The sequence below is a fragment of the Rhinichthys klamathensis genome, unplaced genomic scaffold (genome assembly GCF_029890125.1).
Source record: "Rhinichthys klamathensis goyatoka isolate OS25496 unplaced genomic scaffold, OSU_Roscu_1.1 h1tg000082l_1, whole genome shotgun sequence".
NCBI lineage: Eukaryota > Metazoa > Chordata > Actinopteri > Cypriniformes > Leuciscidae > Rhinichthys > Rhinichthys klamathensis.
The window spans coordinates 3,458,324-3,485,376 of NW_026606624.1; the positions used below are offsets into that span (position 1 = coordinate 3,458,324).

At 36.1% G+C, this 27,053-nt stretch overlaps 2 protein-coding genes across 3 annotated transcripts; both read right to left on the reverse strand.

The window, feature by feature from the left end:
* Nucleotides 1-555: 555 nt before the first annotated feature.
* Nucleotides 556-20,427, reverse strand: inavab (innate immunity activator b). Of its 2 annotated transcripts, none has more exons than XM_056251536.1 (10): nt 20,283-20,427; nt 10,117-10,231; nt 8,756-8,889; nt 7,343-7,465; nt 6,972-7,200; nt 6,809-6,856; nt 6,191-6,479; nt 5,722-5,877; nt 4,397-5,153; nt 556-957 (listed from the first exon to the last, which is right to left on the reverse strand). In XM_056251536.1, the coding sequence occupies exons 2-10, from the start codon at nt 10,169-10,171 to the stop codon at nt 880-882; spliced, it is 1,869 nt and encodes a 622-aa protein (XP_056107511.1). In that variant the 5' UTR covers nt 10,172-10,231; nt 20,283-20,427; the 3' UTR covers nt 556-879. The 2 variants fall into 2 exon arrangements, with proteins under 2 accessions (XP_056107511.1, XP_056107510.1); XM_056251535.1 differs by lacking the exon at nt 20,283-20,427 and adding an exon at nt 12,300-12,449.
* Nucleotides 20,428-24,733: 4,306 nt separating this feature from the next.
* gpr25 (G protein-coupled receptor 25) lies at nt 24,734-26,730 on the reverse strand. Its single transcript, XM_056251347.1, has one exon. It carries the CDS (start codon nt 26,512-26,514, stop codon nt 25,390-25,392), a length of 1,125 nt encoding a protein of 374 aa, XP_056107322.1. The 5' UTR covers nt 26,515-26,730; the 3' UTR covers nt 24,734-25,389.
* Nucleotides 26,731-27,053: the final 323 nt, after the last annotated feature.

The following is a 27,053-nucleotide window of genomic DNA, read 5'->3' on the forward strand; positions in this document are numbered from 1 at the left end:
CATAGCCTACAGTATTTTGAATATATAAGTTCCAAGTATTGGTATCTCACATTCCAACGGAAATCCTCACCACCAATCTCTATAAAACGTTCATAATTCAGTAATCGGTGATAATCCAGTAATTACTGTGATAGGCTCATCCAAAAGAGCGGTGAGAAAAGTAACAGTTGCCGCTGCCCGTTTAATTATGTACTAACAGTTGCAGCAGCCTGGATTATATTTTTCCTCCAATGTTTAAATGGACATGTTCGGCATTTCTTTGCATTATTTAAGAAATAACACTATAGGCAAATGATACATCAAATGTAATGGTTGCCTTTTTAATTACACATTGTGTTTGCCTTCCAGATCACGATTTATAAGAATGTCGCTGTGATCATGTTACCATTATGGTGTGGTGGTGTACTAAATTACAAAGATGTTTTATTATACTATTCAGCATTTAACATCTGAAAGTTTACATTTGCCTTTAGAGAAACCTTTAAAAAAGTCTAACATACCAAACAGTAATTATTTAATCAGAACGAAGATTGATTGCATAGTGTACAAACATAATCATTTTTAAATCACAAACTTTATTGATCTTAGTATTAGCATAACCAAGAAACATAAAAATACACTTAGTAACAAATATTGTTTTTATTTCATTGTACAAAAAAATCTGTAAGTATGTTAATCTATAAAAAATCTATAAAACATTTTAAAAAATTGTCTTTCACAGTAAAACTCATTTTGGGACGAGGCATTTCATAGAAAGTGATGCCTTCTAGACATATCCCTATGTGTGTGTTTTATCGATGTTAAAAGTCTATACTTTAGTCCATTAGCTCAATAAATTATTGAATAAATATGACTCTCGTCAGAAGGGTTTCCATGGTTTCACACCTGGCTGGCAACCTCAGAGTCATCCTCATACATCCTATCTGGAGTCCCCAGATTGACCCATTTCTGGGATACCTGGAGGAGCAAAGCAAAAAAGAAACGAGGTCAGTCCATAGGGAAATCTGTTTGCATTGGTTTAACATTCTAGTAACCCTTGACTGCATGTAGTCTTAGTAGCCTAAATGAAACTGCACAATCAGCAGCTCTGTGGTGTTGACTGAAGGTGTGTCAGAAATCTGGCCAGGGTTAAACAACAGCTGGGTCTTAAATCATGGAGCTCACAGTGTGTAAGGCCGTTATGAAATGTTTTAGATTGTGTGTGCAGAATTTTGCCCCATTCTATCCCAATATTTTCTGAAATATTGAGTCAGTGTCTTAAAGCAGAGATTCACAGGACAGGAGAAACCAAAATGTTTATTAATTATTAAAGTTCCTTGGATAATAAGATATTTAAGGAGTAGTCTTCAGGTCAACCCCAGCTGCCTCTGCATTTGAAACACATGACTCTGTAAATCATTGCATGACATGCTAGAATGAAGCAAATGTGTGCCTCAGGCAGTGCTGATAGTCTCACAATCTAAATGTCTCCAAGACCAAATGACTAAATTAACCAACCAAATCATGCATCCGAAAGTTTGTGGTTTAGGATTCCTGTGGTTTCTGGTAAATTTCAAAATGAGTGAATGTGTGTCATTGCACAACCCAAGGTTCTTAATTTTTCTTGTGTCTTGAAGGCATTAGTTTTCCAACTTAAATTTATTCAACAGGGAATTTTCAATCATTTGTTCTGTGACTTGTTGGTACATGTGCACTGCATTTTCCAGGTGTCTGATTGCACATTTTTCACTGTAGTGTAAATTACCCGACTCCCACCAAAATAACACTGGCACCCACATTCTTCTTTGAAAAACAGTTTGTGTTTGGGATTCATTTAAATCAGTGGTTCTCAAATGATGTGTCGCAACTCAAAAATGTGTTTCAGACATCAGTTGGGGAGTAAAATAAGGTTAAATCCAAATAAAATTTAAAAATGCAACTAACGATATAACCTTGCATATTTGATAGCAAAAGAAACCTTTCACTTATTAATATATATATTACTAATATAATTAGCATAAAATATTCTATAATATATAAGTAAATATTTATTATTTATGTTAGGCATGTCAATCACACATCCACTGATGTTCATTTATTTATAAATCTTATTATTCAGTCTGTCATGTTATTTTTCCATATTGTTAAGCCTATACAGTTCTTATTTTTTATTTCATTGTTTGCCTTTTTTGCTTAATAAACAATTTTGATGCTGTTTTGAGGCATCAAATCTGGTTTAAATGACTAACAGTCTTCTAAATTCAAAGTGCGGTTTCTATGTGACTTTTTTTTGGTAACGGAGAACGCTACACAAGTACTTCAATTAGTAATGGATTAGAGTGAACATTATTAGGTCTTTAGGAATTATCATTTACAATGGACTGTGGTTTGATGAGTGACACCACAGCATATGCTCAAGGTGTACTGGTGTAAGATTTTATGTACGATAAAATTCAATACTTAGCAATAGGGGGAAAACAAGCTAACAAAGACACCTATTGGCTTCAGCTGGGAACATGCCAGCTATTAAAATGTTGCTTAAGGGGAAACTAAAGTTGGAATAGAGGTGCATTGGCCAAACAACTTATCTGGCTTTTTCTACACAAATAAAGGAGCTAATGGGCTGGGCCACTATCACTGTTTCCTTCCGTCCAATCGAGCTTTTGTCCCTGAGGAATGGAATGCTCACCTACATATCAAGTTCACACACTTTAGCCACCATAAGCTTGAATGGAAATAAACAGCAGAGCAACCTTGAATGCATGTTTTCCCACTAGATTGTTTTGTTAACGGGAAAGTTCATGACCGTGGGGAATGGGAAAAAGCTTTGAGTGGAATGAAAACCTGTGTGTGTCGATACAAATAAACTCAAAGTAAGCAAATGATCCCTGATGAAGTATTTGTTGCATTTACAGCAGAGTATGTGAGTGTAATGGAGTGTATAATCACACACACCGCTTTAACTCCACCCTGGGGTTTCCCTCTCCTTGCTAATTTATTGGTGTGAGTTTGCTCCATTTGACATTCTGCACCCAGTTACCGCTCTACCGTAAAGTTCTTTCAAAGTGTGTCTTTTTATACCATATATTAACTGAAATAATGTTTGCACAATTTCTCTACAGTTGTGAGATTAATGATTTAGTATGATAATATAATTGTTGTAAATTTCGAACAAATCATTGTACCCACGCCACAACTTCCATGACCTTTTCGAGTTAGATCCATTATTTTATTTCCTTGCGTGACAGGAGCATCTAATTATTTCCTTAACACCTTTTTTTTTTAATTACACAGGAAATCTGAAGTCATCCATGCTCTGCCATTAATTTTAATTGACCATTTATATTTCTGATCATGTTTCCAACGTTTTAATATTTCAAATGTTTATTTTGACCGCTAATAGTCTATCAGCATTATAAAAACATAAGGTGATTTCTTGTTGACATGCAATCGTTTTATTTATTAATATATGTCATACTAAAAATGGAGCGGTATCAGAGTGTTCTTTGAATGAGCGAGAACACACAGACACTGCTCAAACTCACATCCACTATAGAAAATAAATGAATACCTTTATTCAGTAAGGATGCATTCAATTGATCAAAAGTGACAGTAAAGACAGTTATAATGTTACAAGAGATTTCTACTCGAAGAATCCTGAAAAAAAGTCACTATTTCAACAAAAATATTAAGCAGCACAACTGTTTTCAACATTAATAATAGTAAGAAATGTTTCTTTAGCAGCAATTCAGCTTATTAGAATGATTTCTGAAGGATCATGTGACACTAAAGTTTAGTAATGATGATGAAAATTTCAGATTTGCCACCATAGGATTAAATTACACTTTAAATTAGATTAAAATAGAGAAGATATTTTAAATTGTATAATATTTCACATTATTATCGTTTTTCTGTATTTTTGATCAAATAAATGCAGCTTTGGTGAGCATAAGAAACATTTTTCAAAAACAAAAAACCTTCCCAACCCAAACTTTTGAACAGTCGTGTGCGCTGATTTATAGCATAGTGTTCTCAACCATAAACAACAAAACGACAATTATGAGTTGTGTGTGGTTTGCTATTGTGCCATTCCCTACACTAATTCCAATCAAAAGCTCTTTCACAGATGAACACCACACCTAGATCCAGTAGTGATCTCACTTTGACGCAGCAGAGCATCAAGAGAACCTTTCCCAGTTCCACAGACAGGCCTGGGCAGTGCGTAACTGATCTGCCTTTTCAGGAAATTCCTCTCTCAACAGATTGATACACGATGGCTAGGCGATACTGCGGTATTCAATTTCATACAGAGCCAAGATAGATACATATTTGGGGATTTTTTCCTTTTTGACCTCATTGCGGGTCAATACATTTTCCGCCCATTTATTCTGAGTGACTGTGAGGAACGACTATTTACCTGTTGTTCCTGGAACCTGTGGTGCTGGGAAAGCGAAAGTGGGGACTCTTGCCCAGGTGCATTTCGGATGCGGAGTGCGCCCTGCCTGTTGCGATCCAGTGAGTGAGGTCGAGGCGGTAGGAGTTGGCTGCGCTGATGCCATGATTTGAGTTCCTCTGACACCACCTGCCGCGGCAGGCCCCTGCTAGGGTGCTGAGGACACTCTCTTAGCGAAGGGGCCCGTGACAGTTTCACGTGGGCGGGTAACAACCTGCAACTTCGTGGCTGGGAGGGCAAAGCCTCACTGTAGTAGTACTCATAGTGACCATTTGAAGAATAAACAGGTGAAGGGGCCTGGTGGCTTAAGTACGACCTTCCGCTGTCCATTTCTAAGGGGTGACCCCATCCGTCCTCCACGTACCCTCTTGAAAAACTAGGTGAGGACTGGTACTGAGGGTTCTTGTAGAGGTGGGTAGGGGAGGATCTTTGTGGTATATGGCTATCGGCTAGGCTGGAATAATGATATCCGTACTGAAGTTGGTAGGGCCACGGAAGTTCCCCAGGGTGCTCCTGGCAGGGCGAGCTGGCGTAGGACTGCACCGAGTGCTCCGAGTTGCTGTCCTCAGAACTAGAGTAGTACACAGGATTTCCAACATTCAATCTTACGGGGGAGTATTCTGATGGTGGCACCACAAAGTCTGTCAACCGTCTCCTGGGGCCCCTTGAGCGCCCACGCTCCCGCTCGGGATCATACGGGTTACGTTCAGTCCTGGGAAATCTGTTAAAATGAGAAATTAATACATTTGTCAAGATTTGAGATAGCCATAATATCTATGAAACACATGATCTGAGGTGGATACAACTGTTCCAAAGATTAGGGTCAGTATGATTTTTTTTTATTATAACTTTTATTCAGCAAGAATACATTAAACTGATCAAAACTGACAGTAAAGAAAGATTCTTATTTCAAATAAATGTTGTTCTTTTGAACTTTATATTCATCAAAGAATCCTAAAAAAATCTATAATGGTTTCCACAAAATATTAAGCAGCACAATTGCTTATAACAAGAAATTATGATTTCTGACGGATCATGTGACTGAAGACTGGAGTATTGGCTGCTGAAAATTCAGCTTTGCCATCACAGGAGTAAATTACATAAATATATAAAAATAGAAAAAAGTTATTTTAAATGTATTCACAATATTACTGCTTATCTTTGATTAAATAAATGCAGCTTTGGTGAGCATAAAAAACGTTTATTTTTTAAAAACCAATAAAAATCGTACCAAACCCAAACCTTTGAACAGTAGAGTATAAAAGAGATTGAGTAAATTGTGAGCAGACCCAATGGATTGTCTCCTGCGCAGGTGCATCTCTGGAGTGGAGGGTGCGCTGCAGGACTGTGTGTGTTTCAGGGCAGCATGGGTGGGTATTTGCAGTGGTATCCCGGCCTCCGCAAGACAAACCTCAAGAGGAGGCAACGTGGGGGTAACAGCAGGACTACAGATGCATGGAAAAACAAAAACAGTTACTTTCACAATTACGAAGACAAAACAGAAACAGTACAGCTGTAGTTTCGTTATGAGTGTTCTACTGACAACAATACATGCCTTCCATAAATCAACCTTGAGATGACTTAAAGGCCATTAGAGAAGAGGAGGTGTGGTCATACCCACCCCAAAAATTACTATGTGATGTCTTAATGACCAGGTGAGTCAAAACTGCTTTTCAAAGGTCATGGATCACATGCTTTTCACATTTAATTATCGCTTTGCACTTTAAGAGATTCAAAGAATAAAAAAGATAGATATACCTGGATTTGATGCTATTAGATCTTTTATTTTTTTGATAGGGCTGGTCCAAACTAGTCTCCATCCAGGGAGAGTTTTGAATGGGGGAAGGGTCATGCTCTAAGATTGGACTCTGGCATGTGTGCAAGTCCTCCAGGGATTGTGGGGGGGTTTGATGGGAAATGGCCTCGAGGGGCTGGTAGGAGGGGCCTATAGGTGTATGAGGAGCGGGATGAGAAATGTTAATATGTGGAGGGTGAAGATCTACAGAAGGAGCAGGAGGCTCTGAAGAAAGCTGGGAAGACAGTTCCTCTGAAACATGGATGAGAGATTATATTCATTAATGGTACATGGGTAAATGACTAATAGCATGGAAAAACATTTATTTTTCAAAATAACTATATATAAAATATATATACATATAAAATATAATATATTACATTTGTATACATATATATGAAAATATATATATTATGTTTTACATTTGTATAAAATATTGTATATAATATATTTTTTTAAATATATTTTATTTACATTTAAAAAATGTTTTATTAATATTAGTTTATAAAATAAAGTCTTTTTAAATTATTCATAGTATATACATACTACAATTTCAGAAAAAAAACATGGTTTTCACTTACCCTCATCAAGCACAGCCGAGTCTGACAATGAGCTATCGTCTGAAGCGCCTTGATACAAAACATATATATATGTAAGAATAAGATGATCTTTGATGTTCAAGCTCATTACACAGTGCAAAGAAAACACAAAAAACTGAAAAAAGTGCTCATATAAATCCCTCACCTCTCTGTGCCATCATGCCAGGGCGTGGTGTGGATCGGCCGTGTTCCAGTTGCAACCTGAACACGGCTTCCTGAAGATTTTTGAGTTTCCTTTCCTCACGCTGGTACTGCTGTAGATGACTCTTCTTCACCGCCTTGCTGAGATGTTTCTCCTGACACAGCCTCTGGGCCGCCATGTATATCTGCTGCTGAAGAGCCAGATCAGCCTCAACAGAGCTCAGCTCAGAGTCCTGTGTAACATGTTAGTGATTGGTTTATGAGATTCAACCTTATTTATAGAAACAATACTGAACCTTAAGAGTATGTCTAATGACTTGGAAACAGTAATTTTTTTTAATTTTTTTTATTATCTCTGTGAATAAGTGTCTTTACCTCAGTTCTATGTAGAATGCTTGGCTCATCTAACTTAAAAGCAGCTCCAATGCGCCTGCGAATTTGAGGCGGCTTCTCTCCAGGTAACAGGGGATAGTCGGAGGACAAATGTCCTGTGAGCTCCTGAAAGAGAAGAGGGAATGAATGCTCCAATATTAAAATTCCAGCTGATAACTGCTTTTATTTTACAGCCACTAAATGGCAGATATTACATTTTAATACATAATAGATATTACATAAGAATTAAAACAGTAAAAACTAAAATCAATCTTTTAAAATGCTACAAGTGAATTTAGGTATCACAACAATATATTGCACAGTATGAAAAATGTATATTCATTTTTTAATTAGCTGAAGATTAGATTTAACATTATTATTAGTGCTTTTATAGTGCAAATATAGATGTAAAAAATAGAGGAAATGCATATAAATGGACAGTTAAATACACAATCCAAATCATGAATCGGTCAATATAGTATTGCTATATTGTGTATCCGAACAACTGATGTCTTTAAGATTGGTATTTAAATTTTATGGGGGCAGTCAAGCAGATCTGTAATTTGTCAGTGCAATTTGTAAGAATAATTACGTTAATCATACTCAAGTAAAAAAAAGAAAAAAGAAGTCACAAGCAAGTTATCAAGAACAAGCCTTTAACCAGAATTCCTGTTTCTCCAGTGTGAAACTTTTCAGCGAGTTGGGACAAGTTGTTGCTTTCAACCGCTACATTATGCAAGCCTGTTGTTGAAATATTTGGTTCTTTCCTAAGCCGTACCAAGAGCCCTACCTGCCAAACTAAACCTGCCATCTATCTTCCCCAAATTCATGCCAGCATGTGTTAGATACAATTCTCTTTGAGACAAAAACCACAAGCCCACAGCTCTTTAAAGAGCCATAATAGAGGTGAAGCCCTTCAAAAACAGATGATACACACACTAGCGTGACTTCAGACTTATTGTGACATAAAGGTGTCATCAGACACTGAAGAACACCAGAACAAGCCCCAGCAAGTGACTCCAACAGGAAACAATGATGCATTTTTGTGACTTAACATCTTACCAGGAAGACTAATACACCAAAAAGCCTCTGGGGCTGAAGATGATGAACTCTGGCGACTTGTTCACTCAGTCGATGCCATATATATATATATATATATATTTTTTTTTACATGTATTAAATACCCTGTCATGTTCTTTAGAGAGGTGAGAATGTTTTGATTATTGCTAGGAAGATTTTTATCAACACACCTTCAGAAGAAGTGGGGGAAAATAGGGCTTTGAAAACATGATGTAATCAGCGTGCATTGGAAGTCCCCTCTAATTCTCTAATTCCAATGTGAAAACTTCCTTATCTCTCTTTAGTAGTGTTTTGGTGAGTCCATATGCGTGTTTGTGAGTGTCAATGTTGACTTACGGCCTCTCTGATGCAGAGTTTCTTAAGCTCCTTTAAGCAAGTCTTCAGCCTGTCCTCCAGAGCTTGCTGCTTCAGTTTCATGACCCGAGTATGAGTTTTTACATCCTTCATCACTGTGGTGGGGCTGTCAGGCCCTACAACACATAAAACACATTCTGATAAAGAGTCTTCAAAATAATAACAGAAAATCAGCAATTATATGACAAATTCGTCTTTGTTTCAATACTAGCATAGCCCGAAAAGATGATAACTTTAAATGTTGTCTGAACTAAATCTAAATAAATAACTGAATTATGATTGGCACCACAAATATAATACCATAATCAGTGTCTGCTCACATGCACACCTCAGAAGCTGATGTAAACTTTCAGGAAACAAATACTCATCAACTGTTATATGCTCATAAATGAACAAATGAAGGTCACTGAAAACGGCTAAATGAGTGACAACAAAGAATTTATTTCTTCTGTATCTGGTGAGTGACTGCAGGCAAACGCCTCTGGGATGTCTAGAAGAGAGCTTATCTACTGAATTCTTTAACATACATTTTCAATCAATCATGTGACAGCAGCACACAGAGAAAACAATGACGAAAAAGGAAAAACGTTCACCTGCACAGAAAAAAAAGTGTTTATTAGGAGTTGTTTTGGTTTAAAAGGGTCTTTTAAAAACCTGCTATAGTGTGGTGATTGCTTCCGATTCATCCCTTACAGGTGTAATGCACATTACAATGTTCCTTTTTAGAAGTGAAAGAAGTGAAAACTAACCACTAAATTATGCATTTGAAAAATGCTTTTGATAGAAAAATACAATCAAATCAAAATAATTGTGAAATAGTATCACATTTTTAATACATTTTAAAATGTCATTTATTCATGTTATGACAAATTACTGAATTTTGAAATTTCAGCAGACATTACTCCAGTCTTCAGTGTCACATTATCCTTCAAAAGTTATTCTAATATGATGATTTGCTGCTCAAGAAACATTTCGTATTATTTATTTGAAATAGAAATCGTTTGTAAAATTAAAAACATCTTTACAAGTCACTTTTTGCCAATTGAATGCATCCATGCTGAAAAAATTATTCATTTCTTTTCCAAAAAATGAACTGTATTGTATATATAAAATCTTTTTAAAACATTTATAAAAAAAAAAGTGTTGCTTCCCAATTTTGCAAAGATTTAATCCTTCCATTGAACTATACAGAAAAAAGAAAGTCATTTAGGTTTGGAATGACATGAGGGTGAGTATATGGTGACATTTTTTGAGAACTATCCCTTTAACCTCACAAACACATACTACATAATACAGCATAAAATGTGTCATTATAGCCAAGGTGTAACTGAGACTGAACCTACCAGAATGCAGAATAACCCCACTGTCAGTATCACTGATCTCCTCTTTGCCTTCCATGACTGCTGGTCAAGTGGTCTTCGAAGTGAAGGGCTTGGTTTTCTCTTACTTCACGAGTTCCTACAAAGCAAATACATATTTTATCAGACTCATGCACACTCACCAGAGAACATGTTAGCTGTTCAAGCCAAAGTGAACTAAAACTAGTCTCGTGGAACCACTCAGCCCCTCAGCCGTGACGGGTCTCCTGACCCAGAGCCACAGGGGTCAGAGCGGATTCCAGGAGACTATTCTGACAAACAATAGTTTTCATAGGCCCACTAAAAATCACAGTCTAACTACGCCTCTCAGCTATGCGCAGTCAGCAGGAGCTTAGGGGAAGCTTTAACTAAGAGGCCATTCAAGTAAGAACTCTTCCTCCTGTATCTGAAAAATGTCCAATTTCCAGGAGAAACAAGGGCATGCTGTCCTTAGATTACAACACTGGAATGCCTGCAGCAGAAGAGGTTAATGAAGAGGGCTGCTATGCCTCATTGCACTCACTTGTAATTAATTAACCTAGATTCACTACAACAGATTCTCAAACTAAAGGAAGTTGAAGGGAATTGTGATTAGCTACACATTGGTTTGCACATTACTTACATTTACATGCATGCATTTGGCAGATGCTTTTACACAAAACATCTGACATTGGTTTACACATTCTCTGGGAACTGAAACTATGACTTTGTATTGCTAGCGCCAGGCTTTTTTAGCAGGAAAAGATAATGACTAATTAGCATGTGCATACAAGATTATGATGAGCTGCTGCTGTGCTTAGTGTTATGCATTATATATAATAACCTTCTTATAGTCAAAAACAACACAAAATCCTTTTAAGGCATTTCCCAATGTCTGAAATCACAGTGCCAAAGTTCAGACCACTACTAGCTTGTGACACATATGTTCTGCGGTGTATGACTCTGACAAGAGTCTCACCAGCTTCCTGTTCTCATGTCAAAATGTTATTTTACGTCATGATGACAATGTCCTGAGTAAACTGTGAATATCTACAGTTAGTGAATGATTAAACGATGTTAGATATTAGAATCATTCAGCTGTCAGTGCATTACAGCTGTGACTTTATTACTTTGAAACCGCAGATGACTCTGACACGCTCTCTAAGTAACTAATAGTGCAACCGGTTCACTCATTCATGACATCACAATCTTTAAAGAGAAATAACACAAAGAAATAAGCTCATGTCAATAAGGTCATTATTTTATGTTAAGTCATGTTTACTGCTCTACCAGCAATGGATGAAATATTAAACCAATATTATAAATAAATTTCAAACCTAACCAATATCATTAAAAACCCAATGACACATTCAGGAATAGGCTACATATTGAATTATTGTGCCTAGACTGCCTACTAATTTTTTTTTTCTTCTCTATTTTGATTTTCAAATGTCCAATAGGCCTACCATTGAGAATCAAGTTTTGGTAACACTTTATTTTGATGGTCCCCATTAGACATTCTGTTGACTATTAGTAATGTTGCTCCATGTCAACCAACTCTCATTAGAGTATTAGTAGACTGTCTTTTTCATATCTGCTAACACTTTGTGATGGTCCCCCGACAGACATTCTACTGACTATAAGTAACGTTACAAGTAGATGTCAACTTATTCTACTAACCATAACCCCTTATTCTACTAACCCTAACAATATACTAATACTCAACTAATACTCTAATGAGAGTTAGTTGACATGTTTAAAGAGGACCATCAATATAAAGTTTAACCCAATTTATTTTATTTTATTTTTGTCAGTTTCTCGGTTAATTTTAAGCTACAACACATTTCTTGACTTGAGAATGAATGGCAGTAAAAAGTTGGTGTCATATATCGGTAGACTCTATATTAAAGAACCGATAAGAGATTATTTTAAAAAGTGTGAATATTGGTAAAAGAAAAATCAGTCAAACCCATGTAAAATAAAATAAAAATTAAACACATTAAACTACCCAAAACTAAAATATTACTTGAATATCACCTACATTATAAACTAACAGATTACAAGACCAGTGAGAACATTCTTTAAACCAGTAAAAATAGAATGTAAGACAACTTTGCTGGAAAGCTTTTACCTGAGCTTGTATGATAAACTACAGTCTTTGTCATATAAAATAAAATGTACTTACTTACATATTGTTAAACACTGATTCCCCTTAAAGTATGTGTATCCGGTAAATAAAATCAGTTGATTTCCATGAGATGTCTAACCCCACACTGCACTCTGACTCTGGATGAGCACCGGTAGGAGTTCGTACTGTGAAATGAACCTGGGCGCGTCTTGCACATACCTATGTGTGTGTGTGATATCACAGCGTCACACCTCTTGTAGACACTTGGCAAAGGCTATAAAAACTCTCCCTGTTTTCTTAGTTATCAGCATACAATGTAGCAAGTGGCGAAATCTCATCATAAAGGTATTAACAAGGTAAATAGAGACCAGAAAATCTAAAAACTAAAAAATTTACTTCAATCTTGGAAATAAACAATAAAGTGTCATTGTTTTAAAACAAAGACATGTTTAAGAAAGCAAACGAATAAGAAATATTCAGTTTCTTTCTGCAATATTTCTGTCAATAATTAAATAAGCACATTTGTAACAGAGATCATGTGAATGTTTTTGTACAGACGGTCAGATGTTTGAAGTTGCTGTTCAGAATCAGATCTTCTCAAATCATTCTGAAGAACATGATCATCAGGTTTTACACAAACCTTTTATGCACTTCAAATACTTCTGTTAAAGCAAAAGGGTGAGAAAACAAATACTCAGAGTCAGACATTCTAAAATGCATTTTGATCTTTTTAGTTTAACTTTACACTCAAATTGTTATAATATATTTTGTAATGATCTCTAATCTAATATAATTTGCAGTGATTGCTATCTAACTCATACTTTTTGGCCTATACTGTTTTTATGAGATCCTGCTGCCCCCAACTGGTGACACCTTTCTCAAACCATAAGCCTATCTAAAAGAACTCGTATGGCAGGGTTCCATAAATCCGGCTCTGGAGGGCTACTGTCCTGCAGGGTTTAGTTCATACCCTGATCAAACTTACCTATCTGCAATTTTCTAGTAACTCCAGAAGACCTTGGCCCTGTTTACACCTGGTATTAAGATGTCATCCGGATTACATTAACATTTAACATAGGATCATTTACTGGAATCTGAAATATTTCTCAGATTCTTGAAGCTAACTAACTAATATAAAGATACAATCCCAAACAAGCAAGCAAACAAACCCCTTGTTCAATTCAATTATTTTAACGGTACTGTAATGTAAATGCTGTTGTCATGCATACAGTGTCCTCAGTGAGGCATTGTATAGATGATCATTCCACTCTGACATTCTGAACCAATAGGAAACCAACCCACACACAGATGTCAGAGGAACGGCTCTCCAGAAGACTGTGGGAGACGCTTCACCTGCTGCTCTCATGCATCGCTCGCATACATTCGGGATCCTTGTCCTCACACTGGCTCTCCAAGAATGCCGGTTAAACGCCTATAGGAGCCACCACGGCTGCCAGACGGGATAGCATCCTATCACCCAACAAATGACCAAGGAAACACGACTGCTGGAGCATAGCAGTATCTGGTTTCACAATAGTCTCCACCATTAATCTGCGTACATTTTTTTGGCTACCCCTTATAAGAAAGCATTAGGGATGGGATGGTCACTCTGCATATTCGAGTACTCGAATGTAAAAATATTAAAGCCATGGGCACTATTTTTTTAATAATAAAAATAACACTAATCATTTCAAACATCAAAAATCAGGCCTTTATCAGTTGTTTTTACTTTATTATTGCTTATTGTCACAGGACTTTGATCAGATTTACCTGCACCCAAATAATACAAATATATTATCGGATTGATGGCTTAATTTCTATCTATAAGAAGGGGTGGTGTAGATCTAAAATGCTATCAGTAGGAAAACATTAAGCATGCAAATGCATGAATCAAACTATTTTTTCAATCAAATTTTTAAAATAGCGCATGTATGCGTAGTGCCGTGATGTACATTTACATCACTGATATATCTTTAATATATCCCATATGCTTATTTTTCATGTCTTACTGGTCAGTGGATCATGAGACTGAATATTTACTTAATATTCGCTAAAAAAAAAGCTCTTCTGACACATATGTCAGCTTTCTTTTAGATATTTCAACAAGGTAAAAACAACTATTATACTCGCAGTAGCTCGAGTGACTATTTATCGCGGCGGTTTTCTTTGGTTCTGAATGTGATGACTGTACTATAAGTGCTGAAGATTTGTTTGGAATACATGTAATGCTCATGTAAGCGAGTATGTGAATTGGATTGCAATTTTTTGGGTCCAATTAAACTGAATTTCATAAACATACCTGTGAAACACTTTGAAAATCAAGTCACGCAATTATTTTCATGATCAATCATTGCTGTTATGTGCACTTGCGTATATAGAATAAGACTAATTATGCTATTTTCCTATTAGTCCCTCATTTGTATATCTTGACAACAAACAAAGATACTGTAGCATATAAACAATAGAGTGAAAATGGGATCATTTCAACAAATTAACAGGAACTAATTTTTTCAAGCTTCAAAAACAAAGCACCATAAATGTATCATAAAAAGAGGGTTGATTAGACTCATGAGCTACATGAGCTATATGAGTATATATATCAAGTTTTCTGAGTCCATACAATAAGTTTGTGTTAGAAAGAAAGTCATATGGGTTTAGAACAACATGATGGCAGAATCCTTACTTGCCTTTGGCTAACATAAGCATGGGCTGGGCTCCACAAACACTGAATTGAGCACTGACTTCTGAACTGACCGTATTTAGCTACAAGAATTTAGTTTTGTAGGAAGTAATTGAGTTTCCTGGATCATGTTATTTGTGTCAGAATAAACCCCAAAGGGACTTCCCTGCTAGGAGATACTGTAGGCCCAGTGTTCTATTTCAGACAAGCAAACAGTTGATAATATTTTGAAGGGAACTTTCTAAAAACTGATTTTATTTAATGCTGATTAAGAAAACAACGACATATAATTATTGCTTGGTTATCTGCTAACTAATGTGATGACACTAATTAGGGGATTTTAGAATTGTTATTTTTCTTTACATCTTTCCGTAGATTTATACCACAACCTGCTATGAAGAGAGCTACGAGTTCTTTGCTGTAAAAATGGTTTCTTGGGTCATGTCAAAAGTGCATGTGACGTTACGTGGCAACAGTAGTTTGCAAGGCCAGAGACAGGTCACAAATCTAAACTAACATACTTTTCAAGATGGTTGTGATTGAATATACATTGTTTATTTAGTGCCACATCCACTGGATATCCATAGGATTAGCGGTCTACAAGGTTAAACTGGTATTGCATGGAAGCCCGTAGATTCATATCTCCCCCCTTCCCGGGATGTCGGATTAGCACATATGGGAGCCGGAGAGAGTTTTATTATTGTGGGAATCTCCCCCATCCTGCCCATTCAGACAGGGAGCTCAGGCATGCTGAGAACACCAGTGAACTGTGACAGTCACATATATTAACCTTCACGTATGTCCCGTCAACACCAGAAACAAAAAACGGTGTTTAGAATAAGGTCTACGAGGTGAAATTAAACTTCATTTTCATTGAAGATTCAGAAAAGGCATGATCTTTTGGCATTATACACTCACTGGCCACTTTATTAGGTACACCTTGCTAGAACCGGCCTGGGTCGGACCCCCTTTTGCCTTAATTTTTTGTGGCATAGATTCAACAAGGTGCTGGAAACACTCCTCAGAGATATTGGTCCGTATTAACATGATAGCATCACGTGGATGCTGCAGATTAGCTGCAGTTGCTTTGCAGATTTGTGAGCCTGTGTAAATTGTAACCTAAGTTTCCTGTTCTTAGCTAACAGGAGTAGCACGTGATGTGCCTTCTGCTGCTGCATCTGCTTCAAAGTTAAAAAAATGCTCTTATGCAGACCTTGGTTGTAGCGAGTGGTTATTTGAGTTACTGTTGCCTTTTTATCAGCTCAAAACAGTCTGGCCATTCTCCTCTCACCTTTGGCATCAACTAGGCATTTTCAACTGCCGCTCACTGAATATTTTTTTTACTTTTTCTGACCATTCTCTGTAAACCCTAGAGATGGTTGTGAGTGAAAATCCCAGTAGATCAGCAGTTTCTGAAATACTCAGACCAGCCCATCTGTCACCAACAACATTCAAAATCACTTAAATCCCCTTTCTTAACCATTCTGATGGTCAGCTGTTTGTACCTATAATGTACCTAATAAAGTGACCAAAGAGTGTAGAATGTCGAATCATTAGTAAAGATTACACACATACACTAACAATTTAAAATAACTGTTTTTTTTATTTTAATATACATATATATTCCTGTGATGGCAAAGCTAATTTTCTTCAGTGTCACATGATCTTTCAGAAATCATTATAATATGCTGATATGGTCAAGAAAGATTTCTTATTATTATCAATATTGAAAACAGTTAGCTTCTACTTAATATTTTTGTGGAGACTGTTATATGGATAAAGTGATTTTTTGCAGGATTCTTGGATGAATACAAAAGAACAGGATTTATTTTAAATTGCTTTTTTTGTTGTTGCAACAATCAACATGTCTAGGCATTATTCACATTACTGTTATGCATGATTGATATTGCATGCACATTGTAAAACGTTAAATGTGCAACTATTTTTATATGATCTAACCCTTAAAATAAAATTGTTGGTGTAACTGTAAACCAATCTAGTACCAGATTAATTAATTTAGTCATTTTAAATAAACCTTCTGACTTAACTTAAACAAGTAAATTTAGATGGTACCACATGAAGCACGTTTTTTTTTCACCTGAGAAAACATTTAAAGTGTAAACAACATAAAACACAATGAGTATTAGGCTAAACAAAATTACAGTACAACAATTATACAGTGTAAAACTAAAACGAAGGTATGTGATATAGCTACTGAAAGTGTATCCAAGCAATAGCGTGTGAACAAAAAATGGATGTTAAGAATACGGATTATGTAACACAGAAGATTGGGATTAGTCCAGAACTCCAGATAGATAAAAAAGAATAAAATGGACTACTTCGGTAACCATACCAAGACTTTTGTCAAAACAACATTCCACAAACCATCTTGTGACATTGAAAAAAACTTTCTATCTTCAAGCATGATAAAATGTTATATTTAGCCTTAATAGTAATATAGGAAGGTCCTAAATATACATTCTGTGGGTCACTGTCAGTAATTAGTGACTTGTAATTACCCCAAACTAGCAGAAAAAAAGACTGCATAATTAAAGTGTATGTGAGACAGAGAGGGAATAAGGATCCCTGAGGCCTGTGAACACCAACACCGCACCCTGGCATTTGGTAGTTGTGTGGCCGTGAGGCTCCCTTTTGGGAGAAACTTAAAGAGGATGTAAAGTGGAAATTGGTTTCAAATGAGCCAAAGCACAGATGGATTGTCTGATGTGGACTGAAGTGTCATGCGCGGTACCACCAGCACTGCAGAGCAGGACGAATCCCTCCGGCTGCAAAACCCAGGAGTACTTTCCCTCCGTATATTCATTACAACTGCGGCAGATGAAACAGACCTCACAGACCCTGGCTTAACTCACTCTGCTACGACTGGGGAGGTATGTCTACTAGTGGAAAATGTTTGTGGCTTGTTCACCCGGGACATAGCACATTGAATATAATCATTGTAATAGGCAAATAGTAGAATAATAACAGGAAAAAAACTTTGGAGAGCTCATTAAAGGAATATTCCGGGTTCCAAAAGCTCTTGGCAAAATGTTGATTACTACAAAAATATCTTTGATATGTCCTTCCTTTACTTAAAAAAAAAAAAAAAAAAAAAAATCTGGTTTACAATGAGGCGCTTCCAATGGAGATGAATGAGGCCCAAAAAAGGCTTACAAATACAAGCCTTTTAAAGTTTCAATTTTACAATGACAACATAATGCTTAAAACACTAAATTGTCATGATGTCATGTTGGGTAAAAGTGACAAAAACAAGTTAACAGCTCAAATAATGCTTATGTTTTAAAATAATGATTATTGTAAGTTATTTTATAAAATTATAAGCTCTACATTTCTGCTTTTAAATTTGCACAAAAAAAATTAGGCTACTCCAATCACTTCCATTGTAAGTGTCTCACTCTTGATTTTTGGTTTTACAAACTAGAGGATGAGTCGAAATGAATGGTTGTGGTAATCAAAGATATGCCCCAAATGCTTTTTATTGAACTTAACTCGTATTGAGAAATATTCCTTTAAATGTAAATTATAGTTTGCATGTTCAGTGGAATATTACCGCCACAAAAAAAGGAAATATGCAGGGCAGCATTGCATTGATGTTCCTTTATCTGTTACTCATGAAAACAATATCGTATTTTAATCGTCCTTTCTTTATCCAAGAGGAAGTGCAGTGTTTCTTTGAAATCAGTGTGTTATGGTTGCATATGGCTTTAGTATGTTCCTGTTTAGTCTTTGTGTCACTGCACAGGACAGTAGATATTCTACATATGCTGTAAAAAAAGTAATGCAGTTTAACAAAAGACTATATCTGACTAATTCCTTCAGGTTTACAAGAGCTGAATGATGCTGAAAGTCTCCATAGATCAACACTAAACAGGAAGCTGGACGTATTAGTTTGTAAATGAAACTGTTGATCGTAAGGGACACTCTTTTCTAGAGTGACTACTTATCACTAAAGTCATCAGTCCAACATATTTTGTATGGGAAGGAACATGAGACAGGAAGTTAGTCAGAATAATTTAGAATAACACAATACAACAAATCAACAGATTATGAAAGTCAAATGTAATCAAATGTCCTGCCGCACAAGTGGATGAAATAGAAACATCACTACAGCGCCTGTTTTTGTATTAGGCCACATCCAGAGGTGCTAATGAGAGCCTTAAAACTGAGCTGTCGGCAGCAAACAATACACACACGCTGCTTGGCTCCGCTTTGGCCGACCCTGGCTATGAACCAACAAAACCACAGATTCCAGGGCTATTCACGTTCAGTGGTCTACACACCTCCCTCTCATGCCGGCCCACTCAAATCACCCTTGATGCTCTGAGTCCCACTGATCACTGGATTCCACAGCATTACATCAGGAATGTTGTTCCTTTTGTAAGAAAGACAACTCAATAGTGGAATGAGACTTCAGAGCATTGACTTTATTAGTCAAAACAGACCAGAACTAAGCTTTTTATCTGAGACCGACTGATCTAGTTCATCTGTCTTCATAAGCATCAAACCGAAATGAGTATTCCCACCTCAATAAATGAATGGAGTGTAAAATAATATCCACCTTCAGACAATGAAACAATATAAGCAAGTGATTCTCACGCTGCAGCTAAAATCCCTGTGCAGGTTTCTTTCCTCTTGGGTTCTAAACAAAGCTTTATAACTTCTCTGTATCTGTCTATACAATACTAAACTTCCATATAAACAACAATCACTAGCGCTGACAAATTTTACACTATACAAAGTGTTCTCATAAGTTTAACAACATCTTTGTTCTCATCCATTTTGTGTCACAATATTTTGTCATATCTACTCAATTTTATGAGTTTTCAGAATTTAAAACTTGTTTTCTTTGTTACTAATTAGAATCAAAGAGGTCAAAATTTGCAAAGATCTTATTATTGCGGAAGGTATAGGTTTTGCATCAGTTTTATTTTACTTCAAATTTCAAGGCACCATCTGAGCTGTAACAAAATCTGGACTAGGGAACTTTCCCAACTAAATTTTTTTTACATTTAAATAAACGTAGAGTATCACTTAACCAAATAAAAAAAACACACACACATAGAAACATTGAGACTTTCAACAATAATACTGGATGTGAGAATACCGGGTTAATGTAACTTTGTTCAGTTTCGTTCAGTTCACACAGTGCTTGTTCACACAGTGCTTTGGAACTATATAAAAGTAAATGTATTATTTATTAATGTTCTTATTATGCCCAAATTTGAATACTTGATTGAATACTTGCAAAACTTTGGTTGAATTGCCAGATACGCTCAAATTTCATCTGGTGCTCTGTCTTCAGGCTATGTTTAGGTATTATCGATTAAGAAAATATTACCATACCTTTTGTCGTCATAACAGGAAAACCTAGGCAGAGTCGTCAAATGTTTACGCAATGCATTATCATGGGATAGTATTTGTTCACGCTTTCTCCAGCGCCGCATTCCAAATTGATGTAAGCGAGACTCTGAAGAATGGCCGCTACCAAACCACACGAACTAAAGGTGCTGCTTCGCACGTAGATTCTCGTTCATGGTTTCGACAATGGAGATATCTTTTTTTATTATTATTGTAATGCAGCAAAGTCAATATAGTAGAACTTATGAAAAGTTCGAGACATGTCTTTTTACTCTATGTGTTTCACGACCGCACTTTTATATGAACTTAAAAACCATACCCCCCCCCCCCCCCCCCCCATGTCATAATGGTACGTCCCTCACCCCTCCAGAAACTTTTTCACAGCGCTCCCTGAACTAGTGAACTAGTGACTCGGACTAGAAGACCGCGAAAAGGCTCTTTTGAACAACTCGTTTTAAAGAACCGGTTCCAAACAATTCAGCAAACCTAAAACCTTTGAATAATTGTAATTCAGTTTTGTTTGTAGCAACAACGACAAAGTAACTTCTCCACATCATTCAAATCTTTACGATCTTACGAATCGGAAATGAATTAAAGAGGTTTTAAGTTCAGTAGTCACTAAGTTAGTCAGTTGAACTGTTGCCTCGTGAACGAATTTGTTCAGACCAGTTTAGTGAGCCGGATCAAAAGATTTGTTCACGAATTGGACATGGTTAGACTGAATATATGCTGGGCAGTGTATACTGTTAGATCCTGTTATAATAATGGCTTAAATCGTTTGCGAACGACACGTAGTAGGCACTGTATAGGATAGGAAATGAGGGCTATTGTTATTTGTAAAATGAGCAGTTGAGCTGCACGCGGTCGAATCTTTTGAAAAGCAAAGAAGGTAAAATGTAATGTACCATTATAGGACTGCAGGGTGCTGGTGCCTTTTATTAACATATGAATGGTTTCACCTTGAAAAGGAGACTGTCTCACAGTAAATGCTCATGCGCCAGTCACGGAAAAGAGAGAAGGGTTTACTAGTTGATCTGATTTGAAAGTTGATAACTTTCCACAGCAGAATAACTTCCTTAACTCAATATCTCTATGAGTTAACGAGTAAAGATCCGAATACCGAAAGTGGCATTAGGATTATTATTATTATTATTTGGTTACTCTTAACCCGTATACAAGGTGGTTGTTGTTCCATGTTTCGCACGTTTCATACTTGTTGGGTTTAGAGACTTTTTTTCGTTAGCGTTCTTATTTGTAGTAGCTGTAGGGTCAATAACAGCAATATAGTGCCCATCTGTGGACATGTCTCCAGTCCACGTGGATCGTTCATTTGTCTTGCGTCTTCTGAAACAAACATGAAAAAAATCCTGTTTCCGTCACACATGAATAGATATAAAGCCCGTGAAAGTTTCGGTCTGCGACAGTAAAACCGTCATGAATATTTAACGAGGTAGCAGGTAGGTCTATTGATGTACGGTTGGCAGTTCCTCAACAACTCGCTGTGATTAGCTCAGGGTTAAACATACCTTTATCTGTTGTTTAAAACAACGTAACCTGGATTGCCAGTTAAGTGATACTAATACCACGTAATAATGCAGTCGTATGATAATAGGATCATCAATAAAGATCTATTATGATGATAGATAACTGATAAACATGCCGTTAGTAACTTGGAAAAACACACAATGTGCTGCAGAAAACCTACCACTAGATGTCAGCAGTGAGATGTGAGCTTTAAGCTTCAGGGTTTTTTTTATTCCAAAAACAAAAAAATAAATATAAAAGATAAACATTTAAAAAATCACCACCATGATGTCTTTTTTTTTTTTTTTTTTTACATATATAAGTATAAACAAAAGGTCTACTGTAATTTTGTTTTACTACATTTACTAATAATATTGTTAGTACGCATATTGCACTGAGAACGTTTAAAATTACTTTGGGACTTTTTGAGGTCCCCAATGGTGTAAAATTTCAGTGTAAATCAGATGGGTTGTGTGGTTTCCTCTAAGAGGTAAAAAGAAACATTTACTTTGCAGGTAATCTAACTTGTTCATTATCTATGACTCAAGTCAATACATGCAGTAAACACTTACCGTGACCGCACAAGCAAAACATGTGAAGATGACATCAGGGGCCGTTTGCATAAACATAGCCATTGTGTCTTAAGAACTAGTGTATGACTAACTTGTAAGACTAGTTTATGCAACCGGCCCCAGTAAAGTATATTTTAAACTCATATGCTCCCTAATAGGATACACAATTAGTCTGACAACCACAGTACCTATATAGCCTAGCGCTTTTATATTTGCTCTACAGACGTTAAATTATGAATTTTAAAAATTGTTTTCTTTTTTTGTCTCCTAGTCTAGACAAAGGTGGTGACATCACTTAAACCTTGTGAAAACTTGTGAAAATGTGTTTCAAGAAGATAAATAAAAGTCAATTTTAAATCCTTTGCTGTTAATACACAGTTTTGTGGACAACATTAATGCCTTTGTCTAGACATAAGCCACAAAGCATCATGTTACTGAACTTGAGCATAAGCCACAAAGCATCATGTTACTGAACTTGAGCTTTACAACCTCACAAATTGTTTCCTTTTCTACGATCGTATCTAGGTGACTTTTAGTGTTTTTTTATTTTATTTTTTTGTCAGTTCTTCACATATTATACAAAGATGAAGTATACAAACACGAAATGTTGTAAAGTTGAGACATTTAAAGTAATGTATGGAATTAAGTGATACTGGTTGCATAAAATTACATATACAATATAAATACAAAATATATAAAAATATGAATATTCAATTTATTACATTAAAAAATATATATTTCAATAACAGGAAACATTGAGCCTACGTTTTGTTAAAAAAAAAAAGTTCCTATATCATATTGTATGCCAGGCAACCTTTCAGTTTTACTCACACTAACACATTATCTTTGTTGGGTCTTTAGATTTGTGGATTGTGAAACTAACTGTGTAAAAGAGGATTTACAATCAAACCGAGAGTAGGTTATCATATAGCAAACTGCAACGAAGGGGAAAGAGGTTCATGAGAATGTTTGTGAAATAACATTCTCACCGGGGTTCTGATGTCAACCTAAACTGCGGTCGGTAAGGGCAGTTGTAAAAATGAAGCATAGGTCATAACCTATTTTTAGTATAAGAACATTTTCTTAGAAAAAAAGGCATGTGTCATTAGGCATTTATGTGCCTGGGAAAGGTGGCAGCTGTTTATGTTAACTGACACATAAAAGTAAGTAAAGTCAATGAAACATGTCAGATAATTAGTTGAACTGACGCTGGGCAACACGTTTACTTGAAAATGTGTTTGTGCCAATGGATTATTTGTTTTGAAAAATTAAGCAAAGAATTACAGACCTAAAATTATATCAATGAACCAGTGCATGATTTTATTTTATGTACATATATAGTATATATTACATTATTTTATTATACGATTTTTTATGCTGATGGAATGTACAGCTTCAGTGGTAATGGGCGCATTTCAGTAACCTCAAAACTGATGATTTATTACAAAACCAGGTGGCATACATAAAAAAACAATGAACCATTGAACTTTCAGAGATGTCCCACTCGATTACTGAAATGAATCACTAAGGCTGGCACTTTTTCAGATATATATATATATATATATATATATATAACGTAACTGGTATAGCTTTTCTTTGACTGTTTGACACTAGGTTTTTTTTATGCCAGTGTTTTTTCATACTTTTTTTTTTACACATTCTTGTCGGGTTCAAAACATAACCTTTTTTTAAAAGATGAAAGTTGTGATCGAGCGTTATACATGCGAAAACCATTTTGTGGAAAAACTTGCTGGGTGATTCATTTCGAAGAAGAACTGCAATACCATGCCACCAAGTATGAGCCATTGAACTTTCACAACATCCACTCATTTTCTCATGAGAAAATTTCTCCAAAATAATGAAACCTGTGTGCTATCGACTATTTGCCATCCTCATTTGTTCATTTGAAGTAGGACGCTACATCATAAAAGGCTCATAAGAACGGTAGGCAATGGATGATGAAATGTTTCTAAAAATGAATTTCCTCATATTTGGATTTAGGAGTTTACATGTACAATGTTTCAAGTGTTTTGTTTATGCTACAATATTCGGTAACACTTTATTACAGTGTCCTTGTTACATGTAGTTACTGTAGTAATTCCTATAAATTATGCAAAATTACATGCAACTAACCCTAAACCAATCCTAACTCTAATCCTATAGTAAGTAGTTATTATTACTTAAATGCATGTGTAACACAGACACCTTAAAATAAAAGTGTAGCCCAATATTCTTAAGAAAATCGAACGAGACTTTTGAGTACTATAAGTTTATTACTTAGCATACATACACAAGTATATATATATATATATATATATATATATATAAACATTTATTTTAAAGTTGTATCTAGGAAAAGCATAATAAATTCTGAATATTCACAATTTCTAAATGGCTATGTAATGTCCACGTGGAATAATAATGCTTTCTAGATGATTACTGTCAAAAATATGTCCATACATGCTTGCTTGTGATTTACCTTAATTTATCTTGTACATTAAGTAATATGTTCACTAATGCATAATTTATTTTTATGAAGTAACATTGCTCAAAAGTTTGATTACTTAGCAAACATACACAAGTAAATATAAAAATGAAGTTGTGTCTAATAGTATAAACATAATGAATTCTGAATATGCACAATTGAAACTAATTTGTTATATATGTAGATTAGTGATGCTTTTTTAGATTACTGTCAAAATATGTACTTACATGCTTGCAATGTGTGCAATTTATTTTAATGTATCTTGTGCACTAAGTAATATGTTCACCAATATATAATCTATGTTAATTTAGGAAATCAAAAATAGAATGTATAGAACATTGCTCACAAATGAAATAAAATTAATGCAGAAATATGCCGTATTCATCTAAAATGCTCAGTATGATCAATTTATAGTATAGCAAATGCTTTAAACAAAAGATTTTAAGTATATATCGGCTTCACCTGATAGTATCACTGATAAAGAAAGAGTGCGTTCTGAAAACAGTAGATTTCACTCCTTCTGAGTAAGTGAGAAAAGCCGCCCGCGGGTTGAAGCATTTCCAGAGTAAGTCTCAGAAGTGGCATTAGAGAAAGTATTAGAGGAGCTCTGGAGCACGTCTCCTTGACCCAGGCAGCTCAGACACAGGGCCGAGGCTCTGCGCCTGAAATGCTGATCCAGAAAAAAGTAGATGGCTGGATTTACACAACTGTTGAGAAATGCCAGGCAGCAGGACAGCGTGAGTCCATTAAGTATGATCGACCTTGTGTCCCTGCTAAGATCTCCCGTTCTCATCAGTAAGATGACTTGGATGGTCTTGAACAAATTGAAAGGAAGCCAGGAAATCAGAAAAGCAGCAATTATGGCCAACACAATCTTGAGGGTATGGCGTTGTCTGGCTTCTGCACGTGAGTTTGCGGCAGTGTGACAGTGCCGCCGCAGGTTAACCAAAATCGACCCATAACAGAGGACTAGAATCAGTACAGGGAGCAGGAAGGTTAGAAATATGGTCAGGAGATTCATTCCTTGGACGAAAAAGGATTTTGAATCCTCCGAACACAAAGTATCGTCTATCAACCGACGGTACACCAACGATGGAATTCCAAGGAAGAAAGAAATGATCCACACCATGCCACAGGTGATCTGCACACAGTTGCTGCTCCGTAGGAACTGAGAGTCCATGAGGCGCACGATAGCCAAGTACCGGTCCACGCTCATGCAGGTGAGGAAGAAGATGTTGGAAAAGCGGTTGACCGCAATGATGAAGCTGCTGATCTTGCATAGGACCTCACCAAAGGGCCAGTCACCATTAAGTGCCGAAACCGCCCAAATTGGCAACGTGAGAACAAACACAAGGTCGGCTAATGCCAAGTTCAGCACGAAGGTGTCCACAAGACGTCCGTATTTCTGTCGCCGTTTGCCAATTACCAAAATGACAAAAAGGTTCCCCAAGAAGCCAGCGAAGAACATGATGAAGTAGAGCACAGGAATGTAGACATTGGACATGGGCAGCGAATCGTTCTCGAATGGACTGTAGAAGACGTAATCATCTGTGGAGTTCACTGAATCAAGGTAATCGTAATTGCTTGTGGAGCTCATTGCAACATCAGAGAGTGTCATCTCTTTACTGCTTGCCATCTGTGCACAAGTGATGGGCAAAGCTGAGAAAACAGCACGTCACATGCTTAGAAACCACAAACTGCAATAACAGGCTCCCTATCTCTCTCTCTCTCTTCTCTATTTCCTTAAAACGTTTAAATTTATCACAAAGAGGTGCATTATCTCAAACGTACAGTCCTGAAATGTGAATCATTGGTAAATTTTTATCTCCATCATGTCAACGTCAAAAATAGTCAGAGGGACTTGATTTACTGCTAATTGGTGTAGTATCAGTGTAGTTGCTTTTTGAAAAGCTGTTTTTCTCAATAACTCGCATGAGAATCTTAAAACGAATGTATATATAACGTTTAAGCAGTTTTCTCGCGCACAATTACTTCCTCTAAGCAAGACTAAAATAAAAAGCACAATGCAAGCGTTAAAAAAAAAGTGAGAAAAGTATGGTTGGTGAGATTTATTTTTAAAATGCATTGCAACTTATAAAAATAACTTACAAATTATTAATAAGAGTGAGAAAGGTGCAGAGTATTCTAAGCTGTTGCGGTTTCCTGGTGTTTACA